The 20,152-nt window shown below is 29.6% G+C and overlaps 4 protein-coding genes across 4 annotated transcripts; 2 read left to right on the top strand and 2 right to left on the bottom strand.

Moving 5' to 3' along the window:
- Nucleotides 1-618: 618 nt before the first annotated feature.
- On the top strand, nt 619-3,363 carry LOC122634348 (probable actin-related protein 2/3 complex subunit 2). The gene is made up of 7 exons (XM_043823202.1): nt 619-821; nt 1,251-1,344; nt 1,575-1,674; nt 1,830-2,031; nt 2,117-2,337; nt 2,419-2,620; nt 2,697-3,363. Exons 1-7 carry the CDS (start codon nt 748-750, stop codon nt 2,722-2,724), a joined length of 921 nt encoding a protein of 306 aa, XP_043679137.1. The 5' UTR covers nt 619-747; the 3' UTR covers nt 2,725-3,363.
- Nucleotides 3,364-3,450: 87 nt separating this feature from the next.
- LOC122634345 lies at nt 3,451-4,665 on the top strand. Its single transcript, XM_043823197.1, has 3 exons — nt 3,451-3,862; nt 3,940-4,315; nt 4,435-4,665. Exons 2-3 carry the CDS (start codon nt 3,958-3,960, stop codon nt 4,611-4,613), a joined length of 537 nt encoding a protein of 178 aa, XP_043679132.1. The 5' UTR covers nt 3,451-3,862; nt 3,940-3,957; the 3' UTR covers nt 4,614-4,665.
- A 116-nt stretch (nt 4,666-4,781) lies between these two features.
- LOC122634344 lies at nt 4,782-8,339 on the bottom strand. The gene has a single exon (XM_043823196.1). It carries the CDS (start codon nt 8,337-8,339, stop codon nt 7,392-7,394), a length of 948 nt encoding a protein of 315 aa, XP_043679131.1. The 3' UTR covers nt 4,782-7,391.
- Nucleotides 8,204-18,500, bottom strand: LOC122634343 (S-adenosylmethionine decarboxylase proenzyme). Its single transcript, XM_043823195.1, has 6 exons — nt 18,084-18,500; nt 12,885-12,971; nt 9,797-9,923; nt 9,102-9,204; nt 8,730-9,013; nt 8,204-8,648 (listed from the first exon to the last, which is right to left on the bottom strand). The coding sequence occupies exons 1-6, from the start codon at nt 18,212-18,214 to the stop codon at nt 8,346-8,348; spliced, it is 1,035 nt and encodes a 344-aa protein (XP_043679130.1). The 5' UTR covers nt 18,215-18,500; the 3' UTR covers nt 8,204-8,345.
- Between the last annotated feature and the right edge of the window lie 1,652 nt (nt 18,501-20,152).

Here is a 20,152-nt window from a genome sequence, read left to right as displayed (position 1 = left end):
TTAAGACATTCTTGTAGAATAATTTGTAGAAAATAGAAATTTAACAACCTTAATAATTAAACTATTCCCCGTCAACTCAATTTTGAGATATTTGTATCTGAAGATAATAAAAATTTCTTAAAAATTTACGTGGCACGCTGATTTACACGTTTATTATATTCAAAGAATGATAATCTTGAAATTTTGTAAAAAAGAAATGATTAAAAAAATATTTCCACAAAATTAAGGTAAATATTTAGATGATCTCATTCAGTTAGTTCACCCTGTATGTATTAATAGCTAACTATGTAACTTTCATGACTTTTACAAAGAAAAGAGTTACTGTCTATCTAGAGGTAAAACTTAACGTAAAATTGATAAGGAAACACTAGCGCTAGATTTGCATTAAAGGGGGAAATTACATTTTAATTACTTTATATCAGAACATTACATTGACATTGTTTTCGAAAGTATACAATTACTAAATAAAAAAAAAAAAAAATAAAGTTGATGATTTTATTAGTTTTAAAAATTTTATTAAAATTTCAAAATGGCGTTAAACATAAAATCCGATTTCCAATGTAGCAATAACCGTTTACCCACTGTATATCAGACATACCAATCTATTATATGTAATCTGTGGTCAAAGTGGAGATTAGAATTAGGCAGAGCCGTATATATGAATCGGTATACATGGTTAAATCAGTCAGTAGATAATTGTTAATTATTGTACTATAATATTGTAATTATTTAGAATTAAATACTATAATGATTTTGCTTGAGATACATAACAGGATACTAGAAGAAACATTAACGAATAAAATAAAAAATGCCTTATCAGGGTAAGTACAATGTTTTGTTCATTTAAGTTTAAGTATTTTATAGTACAATTGTAAGAGCTTTGTGAAAGATTATGAATTAGGGCGGTGTCCACGTTAGTGTTTAACAAATTCAAGTGATTATTATGCATAAATATATACATAATAAAATATTTATTAAATGTGTGATTAGACTGAATTTATTCATTTTGAAATGAAGGCAAAAGTAGTATAACTTTTTATATTTACATTTATTGGTTTATTGAATATAAGTTCGTGTAAATGTGTGTGACTATTAATCAATAACATAAAAAAAGATTATAATTTTATACAAAATATAAAAAAAAAACTATTTTTCTTCAATGATAAATCAGTTATGTCGTTTTGTTGCATTTGTATATAATATTAAGTTTAGAATAAGTTATAATATGGTATATTATTCTTTTATTGCAGACATAAACCAGAATCAACGGATGTGGTTATAGCAGATTTTGATGGTGTTTTATTTCATATTTCAAATTTAAGTGGTGACAAGTCAAAAATTAGAGTAAGTTAATATAATAGATATGATTTATATGATAGTATTATTTACATACTACACAGTATTATCTGTATAAACAGATACAGATCAAATATTTATATTTTAGAAATTATATCAATATTTTTGTTATCTATTATATACATGTGTGTACATGTCTAAACACACACGTATATATAAATATACATATGTTTATAATAAGTCCAACATTAATCAGTTTATGAAAAATTTTTTTACAGATTAGTATTTTACTTAAATTTTATAAACAACTGCAAGAACATGGAGCAGATGAATTATTAAAACGTGAATATGGTCCTCATCTTATTGCTCCAGAAAGCGGTAATATTTTTTTATATCTTACAATAGATATAAAAGAGAGAGAGAGAGAGAAAGAGAGAAAGAGAGAGGGAGAGGGAGATAGAAACTGAACATATCTATAACAATTAACGATTTCAATTGTATTTTATCTCTTTATGCTTTCTATATGTTTTTAGGTTATAATGTGTCAGTTTTGATAGATTTGGAAAATTTACCAGAAGATTGGGAAGCTTTAGTGAAGAAAGTTGGTCTATTAAAAAGGCATTGCTTTGCAAGTGTGTTTGAGAAATACTTTGATTTTCAGGAAGAATATTATGACTCTCCTGGTACACAAGTTCAAAAGAGAGCAGTTATTCAATACAGAGATCAGGAAACTATGTAAGCATATAAATGTCATATGAATCATCATAAATAAAGCAAGATAAATATAGTTTTTTCTCTGCAATATCTTCTTTAATTTAAGGTATGTGGAAGCTAAAAGTGACAGAGTAACTGTAGTATTCAGTACTATATTTAAAGATGAGGATGATATGGTTATTGGAAAATTATTTCTACAAGAATTGAAAGAAGGTAGACGTGCTAGTCATACAGCACCACAAGTTTTATTTAATCATCGAGAACCTCCATTAGAACTACAGGATTCTGAAGCAGCAGTAGGAGATTGTATTGGATATATTACATTTGGTAAAGATACTTTTTAAATGCAGCATGATTTAGAATCATTAAAATTTCTTATTTTACATTTTATAATTTATTCGTTTGCAGTATTATTTCCACGACATACAAACAGAGAAGCACGTAACAATACTATTGATTTAATACACATGTTCAGAAATTACTTACATTATCATATTAAGTGTAGTAAAGTTTATATTCATTCACGTATGCGTACTAAAACTACAGATTTTTTAAAAGTATTGAATCGCGCAAGATCTCAAACAAAAAGTACTGAAAAGAAAACAATTACGTGAGTATTTAATAGTATTTATATTATATAATATATTTTTATTTTTATAAAATATTTATATTTTACATTTTTACAGCGGTCGGACATTCATAAGGAAAGAATGAGTTCATATAAGAATTAACAGTACTGAAACAGTTTTAAATGCGAGATAAACGAAATGTTTCATTTATCTCATAATTTTGCTGACAATTCTTAATTTTTGGTATACAGTATATGGTTTATTAACAAAGGTTTGATTACTGTCTTATGAAATTAGTAAACCGAAAGTTTTCCATGTGTAAGATCAAATGTAATTTTTTTAAAACAATGGAAGATATTTTAAGCATATGTTTACAATCCTGAAAATATATTGGTAAATTATTTCAAACTTTTTATTAAATTATACACATTAATTATAATTTTTTTAATAAATTTTTATAAATATTTTTATTAAGTTGAAAAATCTATAAAAAGTATACAATATATTTTGATCTTTGATAAAATATTGCGCAGAATATCATTAGTCATGAAATTAATCAAAGAAATTTAGAATGATTTGTTCAAAGCAGTTTATACGATTTTCAAATATATCGTCTCATCTATTAAAAGTTCATTTATAAGATATGCTCAAAGCATATAAATCTGAGCTTTGAATAAATAATTTAAACTTGATTTATCCAACAATTCGATTGTACTTTACAAAAAATAATGAAGAAAATCGAATAGGACAAGATTACTCTACTTAATAAATATTGTTGAATGAGCCCATGCCATTATTTTTTTAATTAGAATATTGTTTTTAATTAATAATTATTTTTATTGTCTAGTTTTAGTTATTATTATATAAAAGATTATTATATAATAATAAAAAAGTGTTATAGATATATTAATTCTAAATATAATCTTAAATGAATTTATATGAAACCTTCATATGTTTCTATTAAAATATTTCTGTACCTAGATTTTTTTCTCTAGTATTGATTTCTAAAAAAGTGTAGTATCAAAAGAAAAACACACAGGGTGTAAAATAGGGAGTGCCAAACGAAGGTATTCATTAATAACCACGCCCATTCATCTAATACTAATATAAAGTAACATTGTATTGCTCTTAATGCTTCAGTCATAAGCATTCTTTCAGAGTGAATACTTGTAGCATGTGTACAAAAATATCCTATGGAATACAATAATAATTATTTATAAATGACAAGCATTCTCATAACACATTTTGATAATATTCTATTAAAGATTTTAGTTTCATCAAAGGTATGTAAAATAATTGAAATATGTAGTTTTAAATATTAAATGATTATTTAAATATTAAACGATTTGCTTATTTTAAGTATAAACTTACATAATTTATGAAAATGGAGATGAACCTGACCACTGTCGCATCAGTTTTATTATCATCGTCTAGTATTTCACCATGTTCTCCAAATGAAATTGCTATAAGTCCAGGTGACTGTGTCGAAAGTGGTGTTGAAGAATGGCTTGAAGATGAAACTTTAGCAGGATTTCGTGTTTGGCAATTGGCAGGAATAATTTTATCTATTTTACTTAGTATAATAATCGGATTATGCTGTTGTATTCGATTCAGAGTACCAAGAACGAAACAAGAGATAGAAGCAGATTATATTCGAAAGAAAATAACAAGAAATTTTAGAAAGGAGCTATCAAAAATAAATAATTCAGATATGGATGAGATGAATTTACAAAAAGGTAAACAAGATTTGTATTTTATACAAGATTTCATAAAAAATAAAAAAGAAATGAACATACGAATTATGACCTACTTCTTTCTTGATCAAGTTTAATGTACATCATTTTTATGTCATTAGCATTAGACAGAATACGTAATGACTTTGATGTACAAACATATGGATTGCAGAAAGAGCATGAAAAAATTGCAAATAACAGACCTCAACAAGTTGCACAAAAACGAATTGATACTATATTTACTGGTATGCGTGACTGTCTTAGTAAATGGAAGCGCACTGATAGTGATAACATAATTTAATAAGTGGCATTATAATGTATATTGTGCGACACCTTTTTTGATTACTTATTTACTTTGCTGGAGAAGAATAAATTTATTTTTATGAAAAAATATCAGTCGTAATATAAAATAAATACTCAAAAAGTGCAATATATTATTTGAGAGTGAACAAGCCAACTCCAATAAAAATAAGTTGACTAAATATAAGCTTTATTTTATAGATATAGTACAGAAATTATATTACCTCGCATGCAACAGTAATTTATAGTCACGGATTATGTAGTTCAGAGCACTCAATGATACTATGATGTATATTATCTACAATAGTATGTGTATATATTTAACATTATTACATTATTAATCGATTCCTTTCGTTACAAAAGTAAATATATTAAAATTTTTAAAAGTAAAGTCAATTTGTATGTGCTATATGCATAGCCATAAATAAATTTTATCTAAAAGGCGAAGTGATCACAGTAAGTATTATAAGTCATATATATATATTTCCATTATGATCGTTAATACATTTACTTTGTCCAATTCTGCAAGTAAAGGTCAAATGTATTTATAATCTCTATTTCATTATCTCATAACTAATTGAATATTTTACGTGCATTGAGAGAAAGATTTGAAAAAAGATTAGAATTTTATACAGGATAATTTTACAGGGATATCTAAAAATTCACAAGCATATATTATGCATTACAATTAAAAGAAAAGTTTTAGATTTGTAGTAATCGCGGGAATACATAGAACACTTGTTCTAATAGATGTAGAAATTAGCAATTAGTAATTATTTGGTATACTCATTTTGAACTTGGAATTTTCATTGGGACTTCTTTCTTAGTTTTGATGTGTAAAATATGCCAGTAAATTTGTTAACATTCCTTTAGAATTACTCTATATAATTTTATTAAGAATATCCAGACTATCATAATTATCATCAGCTGTATTTTTATAAAGCTTCCTTGTGAAAAAATACATAAAAATAAATGCTAATATTTCATTTAAATAAAAAATACAAGAAAATACAAACTCATAAATTATTTATTAATTACAAGTTATAAAACAAACAGTTTAAAAAACGAATTGGATAGAAGTCTCTTTCGTATCTGCATTTATACTAACTGCAATAATATTGTAGAAGAATTAGATGAAAAGGAAATTAACACATTAACTGATATTGTACTCTATTAAATAGGTATTAATACTTTCAAATTATATCAAAGTAATAAGCAGATCACGATTTTACATTTTTTTTTCTTTTACATGCGTTGATATATTTCTTCGAAATAAAGAATCATGATTTATTAAATTTTTCATCATTTTTCGCAGGGTTATGAGCATAATATAAATAAGGCAAAAGAATTATAATCATATACACAGGAATGACTATCGTAAAATTTGAACTATTTTTAACTAGCTAAATTTAATAACGGATTCAGTTTTAGTTCTTAAATCAGTAGAACATACGCCAGGAATGACCATGTTTTGCGAAGACAATATTACAATGGTTGCTCACGTGTGTTAATTAAATGAGCACACATTTTCTCTTTGTATACATTACAATTAAATTATTACAATAAAAAATGGAACTGTTAAATTATTCATTAAAAATTTTATAAATAACTATTTACAAAAATATATACTTAAACAAAATTTATAAAATAAATCACATGACTTATTATACTTATCACAAATCGAGCATTCCTGGTATATCAGAATCGGCGTAAAGCATGTCAAAGATATATCGATGTAATTCTTAAATTTGTACACTATCATATACTGTTTATTTTCTTTTTTTTTTATTTTTGCTAATATGATATCTTATTTTGATATCATCTCTTAGATATATTTGTTTAGAAATATAACTATCGTAATATTCTTATTAAAAAATCGATTGCGAACAATGGGTGGAAAATAAGATGATCCTTTAATTACAACACGAATCTGTGAAAGAAAAAAGAAATTTTGCCAAGATTTTACTTACGGTATCGTTCGTACTTTTGATTAATACAACGAAAAGGGAGAGAAAGATTTTCATGAAAATCATTGCAACAGATCTTTTCCTTTCTCTCTCCATACGTTATGATTTTTTTTTTGTTTATGAACAACAAACTAATTGCGCGTTGTACGAGGAGAAAAAATTTTGTTCGCATTATTTTCTTGGTAAAAAAGATAATGGAGATCACTGCCTATAACGTGAATGCAGTCTAAGAAAAGAATACTTCATGGACTAGAGGATCTAGCATCGTAGACAAAGTAGCGCAATCATGCAAAATACAGACTCTAATCGGCAAAAAACCGAAAATATATGCATCGTGAACATCCTCTCTCTTTCTCTCTCACACACACATCGCACGCACACACACACACAGAGGAGCGCACATAAGCAAGCAAACAAACCAAACACACACGTTCATTCTTACGTTCATTCACTCTCTCCTCCTCTCTTTTTTGTTTATTTTTCTTTTTCACTTTCTCTCTCTCTCTCTCTCTCTCTCTCTCTCTCTTTATACGGCATAATTAAATAACTACTTATGCTCGTTAATTTCTAGCTGCATGCGCTTTCCTCTACGACCCTATATCATGTTAAACGGTTTAAGGGCGATAGATTTTGTGACCTGCGAGTGTAACGTTAACAGGATTCCTCTAATTGATGAAGAAGAGTTGGGAACTCACTACGAGGTAAAAGAGGTTCTTTTGTAGTCATGCTGCTATTTCGACCGATCGGCATCGAGTCGTCGTTACCGCGCTACTTAAGCGGCCATCGTGCCAAACGGTCGTTTAAGCGTGTCTTCACGATATCTTGTTACGCCACCAAGAGAACTTCATTTTCGGACTCAAATATTGAAAGCCAATAACTGTTTGGGGAATTAACGAGAGGATTGGTAAGAAACTTCCGCAACTACGACTCTTTGGTTCCTCATCTTGCGATTCTGTTACCGTTCCACTCGCTGTCTTCTGACAAGGTGTCGAATATGGATACGGCGTTGATAACGGATTACATGTTATATGAACATCTTCGATATTCCACTTGTTTTTTGAATTTGCAATACCGCTGTCGTTTTCCTTGGCCTTTCCGCATGTCTCGTTTTGGATGGGACATTGTTCGGGTGTCTTTCTGTACTTATTCGCTTTTGATAAGATACATTTGTTGTTGTTAGCAGTATTCATTGTTTTTATATTAGAAACAACGTTGAAGTTGTCTATTGTAAAGGTAGAGAGATCAGACTGTAAATTTGATTTATTTGTAGAAGATTTTAGCGATGCTTTCCGATAGACCTTTGAACGTGTTAGAGGTTTAATAGTCAATTGCGGTGATGATACAGAACGAAAACACTGAACATTATTAGTCTTTTTAGGGTTGATACAATGATCATCGTCTGATCTCGTACCTGATTGTATAACGATAGATGTCTGGGATTTCTGTTTTTCTATATCGATTGACATAGAGTGATAAGCAAATATGGAAGAGGATATGGTGTTTTTCTGAGTAATCTCACAATTTTTTATGGTGCTCTCACTATTCTTTCTTTCATTATTTTCTGTCATATATGAAACTGATACAGCAATGCCTTTTGAGTTGAAATTTGATAATTTTGGTACTAAGTTAATAGATTCACTAGTGGTTTCCAAATTATTTAAAGGATGTGATAAAGGTGAAGAATCGATAGGTGAAAGAATATAGGAAAGAGTCCGCGCTTCATTTGTACCTGTCATAGCAGGGACTAATGAAGCGTCCATGAACCCTCAGCTCGGGAATCTTGAATAAAATGCACAGGTCAAATCATAATTTTTGAAACGACAATACTGCGCGTCGGTGCGTAGCCAATCTTCAGAAGAATTCAAATAATCATTCTGCTCCAACTCGCGTGGACAGCTAGCAGCAATAGATTCCTTGTTGGCAAATATAGTCACAACGAATTTGCCAGGTTTAAATGTGTTAAGTACACGCCGTATTATCTCTTCATAAGAAGCCTCAGGAATGTTACTTTCAAACGAAACATAAGAAAATTCTGGTTCTGGTGTGATATGAATAGTCATATAGCTTCCCTAAAAAAAAAAATCAATCATTACAATGAAATAATACATTTAGTAGCAGTAGAGGATATACTTTATATTACAGATCCTTACGCTTTTGGAAATACCATTCATGGAATAACCACAAGGTTCAAATAAAAAATCATCTATGATCATATTGGGAATGAGTTTATCGATTCCTGACTTTTGAGTAGCTTCGGCAGCAGAAGAACACATATCTCGTGTAAAAATGGCCATTACATCAGGGTCTAAATGAGTCATGAGAATCTCTAAAGTTTGATCTGGTTCTGCCTTCTCTTGCAAGGGCTTTTCTCTATTTAGAGTGTATAAATACCAACAGTCTGTGTCGATAGATCCCAAACAGTAGGCTTCTCCATCTAAAATAATAATAATTTTTTTTTTTTTTTTTAATATCACAGATACATATTCAATATATTATATTTAATAAGAGTTATATCTTATTACCAGGAAAGTACGTATCGAGTAAGGCAACCTCTTCTTCGAATGCATGATGCGGTGAGATTTGTAACTCTGGCCGTTTATAGTTCTTGCGCGAATAGAAGAGATCCTGGAACAAATAAAATAGGAAAAACTAATGTAGTCATAATGAATACGTGCTTCAGAATAATTCTATTAAATCTTTTTTAAATTGTTGCATTGTTAATAGCAATTATATATCAGTGCAAATTAATTTTACGCATAGTATATCACGACTTAAAGAGATCAATAAACTAGGAGGTGAAAATATATTTTGTATGTCAGAGCTTTTCTATATATAGAGACATCACTTAACTATGCACTAGGTCAAGTTATATAGTCAAGCACTTTCATCTTCTACATTCTTGCAGAAAATTATGCATTTCTTTGAGAATAGTATATATTATACATATTTGTTTGAAAACATAAATCAAATGTGCTTCACTTGTATCTATTATGGTAGGGACTCTAATGAAGCATTCATAAATCCTTCGCTCGGGAATCTTGAATAAAATGCACAGGTAAAATCATAATTTTGTAAATAACAATACTTCTTGTAAAATTTCTTCTTAATATATAATTCTTCAACTACCTGTTCAAACCATTTTCAAGATAGGAGACCATTCAGAACATCAAACCATTATAAATAAAGATATACGATATTTATACAAATCCAAACATACCTCTACTTCATCAAATCCGGTGTATTGTTCGACAAGCTTAAGGAGAGGCTCCAAACATTGTAAAGGTGTTGTAGTACCACATGTTTTTAAGATAAGTCTCCGTTTTGATAGAAACATACTACTTTCACTGCAAGTGTAAAATTTATTTTATTGTAGATATATATTTAATAAAATATATTACGTAATAAACGTTTTAAATATCTTATCTGTTTGCTATAATATATATAATCAAACAAATAAAAATCTCTTGATGCGATGCAATCACGTTATATGTGATACTAATAACAATCGAAATAATTTACGAGGTGATTTATTCAATATTTTTTAAAAAGATAATCATTTTCTATTTTTTTAAATATTATCTTTCTAAGAAGACGATGAAGTCATTGCAATAATTAATAAATAAGAAAATTTTGAGATATGTAGATAACGTAAACAAACTACGAAAAAATAATGATGGCATACAGTTGATTATGTTAGATTAATTACAACTACTGCAACAGAATTCTTAAAAGAATTAATGTAATGAGAAGATAACTTTATGTGCTTCCTCTTACACAATCATTCATGCAACATGCGTTGTACATAATATACATAGAACTTACGAATATGCCAATTTCAATAGACGAAAAAAAAACTACTGATTTGAATTTATGTGTGAAAGAATATCTTTTAATAGAGGGAAGAAAAAAATAAAAGAAATCAGGAGAGTTCGATGAAGGGTTAAATGAATATATCAAATATTAATTGATTATCGCAACCAATCGAAAATATTACTCGAAATATTTCTTAAAAGGAAAATCACTTTCATCGCCATTTAAATATTAAGGGAATGATGACGAGAAGGTCACCGAAGAATGAAAGTTATTAAAAGATATTTAGTTGGCGTCGATTGGTCAGTTATATTTTTAGCTTTAAGTTAAACTGCTTTTGGCTAGACACGGATATTTCGTGATAAAATATCTTTTTTTTCGGACGAATGTCGAATTATTGTGCATTTGAGCCACGTAATCTTAATAAATATTAACCTATGATACAAAGCTAACGTATAAATAAATAAATATATGAAAGAAAACAAGTCTAAGAATTATTCAAAGAATTATTCCGCGTTGAACATTCAATTCGTATCTTTTTTCTACGAGGAAAATGATATCTCTATCAAAAAATAATGAACTCTTTGCCTAAAATTAAAAACAACGTTGTTAAAGGTTATCGATGATTTACCATTTCACTTACGAGGAGACGTTGACCTGAGATTTTCAATGACAAGAGAGAACGATAAGAGTGACTACTAAGTAATAATATAATAATGTTATCTCTAACGTAGATTGCTAAAAATAAATATGATAAAGAATAAATAAATCATAGGGCTACGTTATGCACCAGTATTACGTATTAATCATTGTTAATCGATTTGTTACGTATTAATCATTGTTATTAATGATTTTATCAAATATGAAACGAATCTTTACTTTCCTATCTATACTTGTGATTCTTTTACTATTATGTCTGCATACCTGTCTTTTTACTATTATCGCATAGTTTGTAATTGGTATGACTCATTTAAACATCTTTATCTTAATCTTTAGTAACATTGATTCTTTCAAGACAATTTCTTCGACGTATGCAATTATCTCTCGTTGCAACTGATATGGGTCCATAGTCATTTATTTTCTTAAATTTGTTTTTACCATAAAAAGAATTATTCGGACTTGGAACACGTTTTGTCTAATAAACTAATAGGGACTTTGTAAATCAATCTGAAACGATAAACGTTTTGCTATCGTCTTTATGAGTTTATCAAGGCGACCTTTGCTTCTTAGGAAATATCGTTCCAACATTTAATTTAGAAGCGTCTATCTCTGTACGTTTTGCAGAAAAAAGAAGAAATAAAAAAGAAAGGACAAAAGAACTCAAAGTGCTTTAGCTATAAAACGTTGTTATCATTAATAATTAATTCAAAATCGAATCATGCATCGAACATAAAAACGTTGATTTTTGCGCAGACATAGTATTGGCATCGCGATACAGTAATCAAAAATTAATCCCTTCTTCGACTACTTTAGCGAGGATACTTTTATATTTTTATTAATTATCATTACGATGATTATCATATAAATACTTTGTTAACGAAGAAAATAAGCGTTAAGAAACAACAGAAACATTATATATTCTGAAGCACCGTGTTTTATTATTCAAAAAAACGGAACGTCTATCCTTGTTTTAATATTAATATTTAATAAATATATAATCTCGCTGTAATAGTCATTTACATCGTATCGTTGAAATAATCGAGTTGTTATTAGTTAATTTTCTTTCTTACATTAACTTTAATCGCAGAATTAATCATACACACGCGCGCGCATGTCCGCATTGGATAAGATGTTGAAGTTCAATGAATAAAGTCGAACTTGGATTTTATCTATAACCGATTAGTTGATCATTTTAATAAAGAGTTCTAAAATTAATCGTGCGAAATAAGGAAAAATGTAGATATATACTATGGTACAAATACCAAAGACAGATAAAAGCTTATCTTCAAAGTTTATCATGTTTATCGTAATCAAAGTTCGACTCGAGTATCTCGATCATATTATTTACAGACTGGGTGCAAATTTGAAATGAAATAGGAATACAGATTAGATTATCATTTCTGTACGAAAGATATATTAATCGTTAGAGGAATGTGCAAGTGTAGATTAATATCCTACTGAAATTTGAGTTATCTTAGGTTTTGAATTCAGCTTGACGTTAGTTGTTCTTAAGTCACATTACATATCCTTTTTTAAACTTTCATCATACTCGAAATGACACTAGATCTAACGAATCGGACAGGATGCTTTTACAAGTGCAACTCAATGAAATAATAAAGGTATATATAATAATATAAATAAATAACAGATAAAAAGAGAATTAATTAAGTAAAAAAATAAACTTGTAAAACTGCGAATCATCAGATCAATAGAAAGTTTCATCTTACCTCGAACGAACGAATCTTTCGCGAATAATAATTCGATCAAAATAAAACTTTTCACTAATTAAATTATACATGTATCATGTAATTATTCTTAATGCAAACTCCAATTACCTGAGCACATAGGCATCTACTTGATCATTGCGGCAGAAGCTGATAATTTCGCATCTAACGATCTTCAACAGGGATTCCCATTTTTGCCTGAAAATCAAAATAATTCGTATTCCTTTAATCAACAAGATTTATTCTTTCTTTTTTTTATCTCTCTCTAATCGTATTTTAATTTTAGTATAATTTATTTTAAAAACAACTTTGAGATGATTAATAAAAGCGAACGACATCGAAAGCGTTATTATTATTATCATCATCTTAAACGAGTCCATTCAATTTATGATAGCGTGTTCACATTATACATACACATATACACACATATATATACATATACATACACACACACATATATATATACACATATATAAGCAAATTACAAAAACCAACATGCAAATCGATGATGCATCATTCATTCTGGCTACAAGGAGAACATAATCGTTGTTCTGTGCATCTCAGTTGCATCTTCCCCCTCTCTCTTCCCTTGAACTTGAAGTCTCCTTCAATCCTTTCACGTGTCATTGATACACGAACGGCTCATTAATATTATTTATCGAATTACATAATAGGAGGATAAAAGTGCGGCAAACATTTATAAAACTGCATTCATTAAAAATCGAGTAATGTCAACTTGTGAATCTTTCTTTCGATGATTGATGATCATCAATTATTACCATGATCATCAAATGAAATAATAAATCGTTAAGATATTTCCACGTGGCAATTGGATTTTCTCGTATTTCTAAAAAAAAAAAAAAAGAAAAGAAAAGAAAAGAAAAGAAAAGAAAAGAAAAGAGGAGAAAAAAGTTTCTTTCTAAAACACAAGGAGAGATCTGTAAATTCAAAGAATTTTTTACTTTATCTCCAAAGCTAACGAATAATTATTATCGCTTATAATATTGTATTATCATCTTTCCTCAATAGAACTTATAAAAACTTATTTATAATTATCTTCTGACGTATTTCTCAACTATTTTAATAATAATATTTAATAATATTTAATAATAACTATTTAATAATAATAATAATAAATTCTCAACTACTAACAATTATCATTCAATTTTATTATATTGTATATTAAGAGATATCTCCTTTTTTGTTTTCTTTTCTTTTTGTTTACAAAACATTCAAATTTGTGATGCTATGAAACGAGGGTTGTCATCCGTGGATTGACGCGTTCATTGAGCATGTAATAAGCTTTCGAGGTTTTTTTAAACATATTTATAATATAAATAGAAGCGAATATCCTCGAGAGTTTTCTAATGGTCTCGAGAACGTTTAAGAGGTGTTTCATTTTATTCTTTATAATCGATTAACGCTCGTCCCGCGGAGCTCGTGTGTTACATGTTTGCCCTTTGACGTAGCCAGTGCATATTTTTAAAAGAAGTTTTGAATCGAATATACGTTAAACTTGCTAAGAATGTTTCAGAAATAAATAATGTACGATAAAATAAAATGAAAAAGTAAAAGGTTCTTTTGGCATCGTTTCAATTATGTGATTTTTTTTTTTTTTATAAAACGCATCACGTTTTGCTCATCCTATACGAATTTGTAAGATTCAACAAAATTATTTGACACGAGAAGAAGAGTCAAATGAAACAATTTGAAAAGAGGAGTGGTATACATATACATATATTATATAACCATTTTGTATGTTCTCTTTCTCTTTCTCTCTCTCTCTCTCTCTCTCTCTCTCTCTCTCTGTGTGTGTGTGCGTGAGCGCACGCTCATGCAAAATGTCCCAGTATGTGTGAAAATATATTTTATCGGTGGTTTCAGTACATTAAAATAATAAGAAAAGTTCATATAAACGTGTCTTGCTTGATTTTGTTTTCGAATTATAGCGAATTTGAGTTTCAACAAAGTCTATCTGCTTACTTTCATAAGAGATGTTCGTAATGATTTCTCCACATCTAAATACTGCAAAACGTCTTACCAATGATTATCTCATTATTTCCCACATGTCCAGATGTTTGCAGAAACCTTGTTCAATTCTTTTATGAAAACATTGCCGCTTATCTAACTAAAGAATTATTATAGTTTATAAAATTCCTTTTAATTCGAAAACAAAATCAAATAGGACATATTTCTACGAATTTTTTTTATTTGTGCCCAAATCAATCATAAAATATTACAAAATCTTTTCCACTTATTCTTGAGATTGATCAACTTAATTGTTAAATAATTCAGTAAACAATAACCAGAAAGAAATAATGGCAGAGAAATTTTCGTCTCAAAAGTTTACTCTTTTTCATTCTTTGAAAGATCGATTATAAATTTGGAAATTCTATATACTCTCCCCTCTAGAGAAAAAGAAAAAGAAAGAGAGAGAGAAAGAGAGAGAGAAAGAGAGAGAGAGAGAGAGAGAGAGGAAAGATACTTTCTCAACGAATATTTTATTGCCAGAAAAAGAAAAGTTTCCTAATATTGCTCATTAAAGTAAATTATAGGCTTCATTGTAATTCATTGTAAGCTGATCCTACAGGGAATAAATATTTATAGTCATTTTCTATATCAACAGAGTATCGATTTACTTAAATCAAATTCAAGAAACGTTATATAGTTTTGTTGAATTTATCAAGGCGATATCATAATCATATTAAAGGTGACATATATACGATCGTCGTAACATGATTGGTTCTGATGTCACGTAGTGTACTTCTGAACGCCATGAATACTACACATTTCGTTCCACAAGGACTATGACGAGCAACAAACAAAATCTATTTTGCTAAAAGGTTGAACAGGAATGGGGAGCGGGAAAAGCAATGGGGCGTTACTGCTGTGTGTTGTGCGATCGATGCAAGTTAAAAGGGTAAGAGAACAAGATAAAATACGTAATTTATTATCTATTTTTCGTCTTTCTCCCGGATTATTTTCTATCGTTAATAAAAATCAAATGATCAGTGAAATGTCTTGTATATATTAAAAATAATCGATGAAGAAAGAATGCTTATCATTATAAGTATACAATATACGAACGAAATGCAACAGAATGCGATCATTTGGATTTATCCAAGTTGCATAACACTAATATGATAGGATAAAAATGTATATTAAGAAAATTGAGGAACAGACAGATATACGAAGAGTTCTCGAATATAATGCGAAGCAAATATGTACATATGTATGTACATATAATGAGATCCGTTGGAACACAAAATTATATGATTCGTTAAAGTTTAGCGTTCTTCAAAAATTTCGTAATGATAACACAGTGATTCTTTCGTATTACGTCAAATGTAATTAATACTTTCGAGGATGACCATTTCAATGAATTTTAACAGGAGGAGGAGGAGGAGACGTTTCAACGATCATGTACTTAATTACGTTACTAATAACTTAGGACGATTTATTTTTTTCTTATTTTTACTGGCGTACGTTGGATGATTGAATAAACGACAATTATCGTATTATAGAGTATTCGTTGCACAGAGAAATCAATAACGATCGAACTTGAAATATAAGTCACCTTGTAAATAGACCAAACCTTAAGTATCCATGTGCGTAATGATATTGAAAGAAACCGAATGATTTCGATTTAATCTCACGATTACATTATTTCGAGTAAAAATACGTACATATTTTTTATTTTTTTTTATTTTTTTTATTTTTTTAGTTAAAAAAAGGCGAGCTTTGGATTAGTAGGAAACGGTTCATAGAAAAACACATATACACACGCGCACGCACGTATATACACATATGTATATACACATCAGAAACGAGTTCTATTCTTCTAGATGTTCCGTTCGTCTTCTCGGAATCGAATAAGCTCTTACTCTACGACGCCAACTTAAATACAAGCCTCTATGACGCACTCAACCGGCGACTAATGTTTTCATTATGTAATGTCATCCGAAATTGTTCGGCATAGAAGAAAACGAAACGTGGGAGTGTAAAAATCGTATAAATTAGTGAAAAGATCGATCGGTCATATCATAGTTTGATCTATCGACAATTTTTGTAGCAGCAATGTGACGATTATCGTAATAGCTTGCATGAAAATTTGAATTACTTTTTAAGATAATTATATATATATATATATATATATATATATATAAAAAATGTTTCGACCATCATACCTGAAAATAGTAACTACCTGCAAAATGAAAATTATCAATACCAAGTAGGGTCGTTAAATGGTCAGTCAAATGGTTGTACGATGGGTTTTTCAGCAGTCGGTATATTACTACAACGAGAAAGTGGCCGCATCGATCTTTACCGAAAAGTGCGGCGTACGTGAAAGAGAAGAACGTAAGCAAGAGTCATTTTCTCGATGAAACGAATTTGATCTTGTCCATTGCAAGGACGAACGGTATCCATTAACGTGTACGTAACAGAAATGTACTACAAAATGAATTTGTAATTATCACGTATCGAGGATCGAAAAAAGTTTTGTCGCTTCTCTTTGCTTACAAGTTACATTTATAAATGTAAATAACGAATGAGAAAAGGAGACAATTAAAGATATTCTTTAAATATAGCTTCAACGACGAGTAAGTACGTATGTTCAGTACGTTAAACAAATGAAAAAGAGTAAATTGGAAAGAGCATCGAACGATCTCGTGGTTTTGTAGTTCGTGAGATTAAAGAGCGATAAGCTGCGGCTGATGTCACGAAATGCCGGTCGTGTTCGTCTCGCGATCATCGTTACGAAAGAGAGAGAGAGAGAGAGAAAGAGAGGCAGGGAGAGAGGGAGGGAGGGAGAAAGCGACAGAGAGAGAGAGAGAGAGAGAGAGAGAGAGAGAAGAGAAAAAGAAAGAGAGAAGAGAAAAAGAAAGAGAGAGAGAGAGAGAGAGAGAGAAGCCGGTTGTCGTATGAAGAGAAACGATAACGAGACGATTAAATGGTTTGCTTATAAACTGTGAAAACGGACGTTTCTTTTCGAAGGAGAGTAGCAACCCTCTTCGATTAGGGACGCTTATACCAGAATCGCGTTTTCTGTCATCGATTCGTCGTTGAATACAAAGAAAAGAAGTTAAGTAATCGTCGAGAAACTCTTATTTGAGAAACATTATATTCGGAGAAAGCAGGTAGAGCGACTGTCTAATCGGATCCGAGGGTAAGTTGATGGATATATATACCTAGACGAAATGATGAATGTGTGAGTAAAACAAAAGAAAAGGAAGACAATGACGGAAGAAAAAGATAGAGAGAAAGGGGCGAGGCAAAGGACAAACATAACGAGTCGAAATGTCTACCAACCGAGAAATTTGTCGAAGATCACCAAGTTGTCTGTTTTTAGCGTTATTACTGGTGAACCATATCTCGAGGAGCTTCTCTACGCCTTCGAAAAATTGCACGCTGTCCGCGCTGTCGTCCTTTGTCGATGCCATCGTTCGTCGGCTCGCTCTTCGACGCGACAAACACCACGATTCTGATGTGTGCACGTTTATTCAAATCGTTGGATATCCCCTTTATTTTATTCAGTTCTATCTTCTTCGAAGTGGCGCTTTTTATTGGTCTTTTCTAGCGGTAGATAGATTCGTCGTACGAAACAAGCACTCTCCACCACGAATCTTGCTTTACTGAACGGTCGGAATAGGCTGGAGCAGTCGAGCGACGCGTTTAGAACTGTGTTAGTGCTTATCTACTCTCCCTCCTCATCTAACCGTGGAATCGCCTTCCCACTCCACCAATAACACGTATATACATACAATGCCTTCTATCTTCGATATGGGAAACTAAGTTGGACCAATGAAAAAGACGCTTTAATGCGCATGCGCATTCAGACATTGGATATGCCTTTAATTCTAATAATCATCTATAAATTGCCTTTTTGACGTTCTCTTTCGTGCTTATTATTTTACGAAAAAGTATAAAATATGTGTAATGAAATATATAATAAAATATGTATAATGAAGCGTAAAATACGTATAATGTAAATTTATATATATATATATCATATATATATATATATATATATATATATATATATGATAATTCATCTCAAAAGCATCTACTTACTTTCCAGTTATTCGTTATAACTTTTCGAGAAATCTTTTTCTTCGAAGGACAATTATTACGATTGTATTATGCAAGTTATCGATTGTCATTTTCTATTCTACGTTTTCCTCAATACGTTGTTAAGGAAGTTTACAAATTTGCCGCGAAAGAATATTCTCTACAAAGCGCATGCGTTCATATTCTGGCACCATTAATTGTAACATACAGGTAATATTCATACACAAGACTGTTTATCACTTTTCGCTCAAAGCATTTTCGCTCAAAGCATGTGTGACTTCAGCGACGGGAATGGACAAAATATGAACTACACGCAAGCGAGGAACGCTATTCCCATCATGCGTTTATCGTATCGATGTATAAGCTTGTGTTGGTATATTCCTCTCACGTGTATGACAATCGGTTTCGTATAGGTTAAAGTAAGTAGTATTAGTAGGCTCTGAACTTACACTTTTCAATCTCTCATATGTATATCTTTTTTTGATAGTGTATCCGTTTTGCAGTGATCCGTGCTAGATACGACGTCGGTATGCATTTATTTCATGACAAATGTATAAAGGATAATAAATATATTATAAATATATAATTGACACATATAATAATAAACGTATAAATTTGCGACCAAAAAGAAGATTTTGTCGAATGTTTTGTCAAAAATAATTAATGAATACTTAACATAACATATATATACTTATATATATATATATGTATATATATATATATATACACATACTTGTATTCTTACTATATTATCATATTATTTATTATTATTATAGTAATAGTATTAATAATAATAATAATAATAATATAAAATTGATTACTCCTACAAAGGAAATCATTAAAAAATAGCACTGGAAACAAAATCTCCTATTATTTTGATTTTTGTGTTTTAATAGTATGTATCATGTAGTATATAATACATAATTCATTAATTATTATTTTTGAAGAAATAATCAACAAGTGTATATTCTTTACATGCATTTGTCGTCAAACTAAATTGTACCGCTGCTGTGTACTATCAAAAACAGATCACTGCGAAATTCACGTCAATCATCAGTAAAGGAAATAAATATAAGAGATTGAATTGTAATATCTTACTAAACTGTTAAATAAGAAAAAAAAATGAATAAATTAGTTGATTATTTTCGTTTACATCAATAAAATAAAAAAAAAAAAATAACACCGAAATCACGTAGCCTTGAGAAACCTACGATTCCTAAATTACGAATTTAAATATTTACTAATGCGTTACATATTGTTTTTGGAATTTTACGTTTCTAGTTTATAAAATATAAAGGGAAATACAAATT

Source organism: Vespula pensylvanica, chromosome 14 (genome assembly GCF_014466175.1).
Source record: "Vespula pensylvanica isolate Volc-1 chromosome 14, ASM1446617v1, whole genome shotgun sequence".
Classification (NCBI taxonomy): Eukaryota; Metazoa; Arthropoda; class Insecta; order Hymenoptera; family Vespidae; genus Vespula; species Vespula pensylvanica.
The sequence above is the reverse complement of the archived record's forward strand: the minus strand, read 5'-3'. Positions and strand labels throughout refer to the sequence as shown.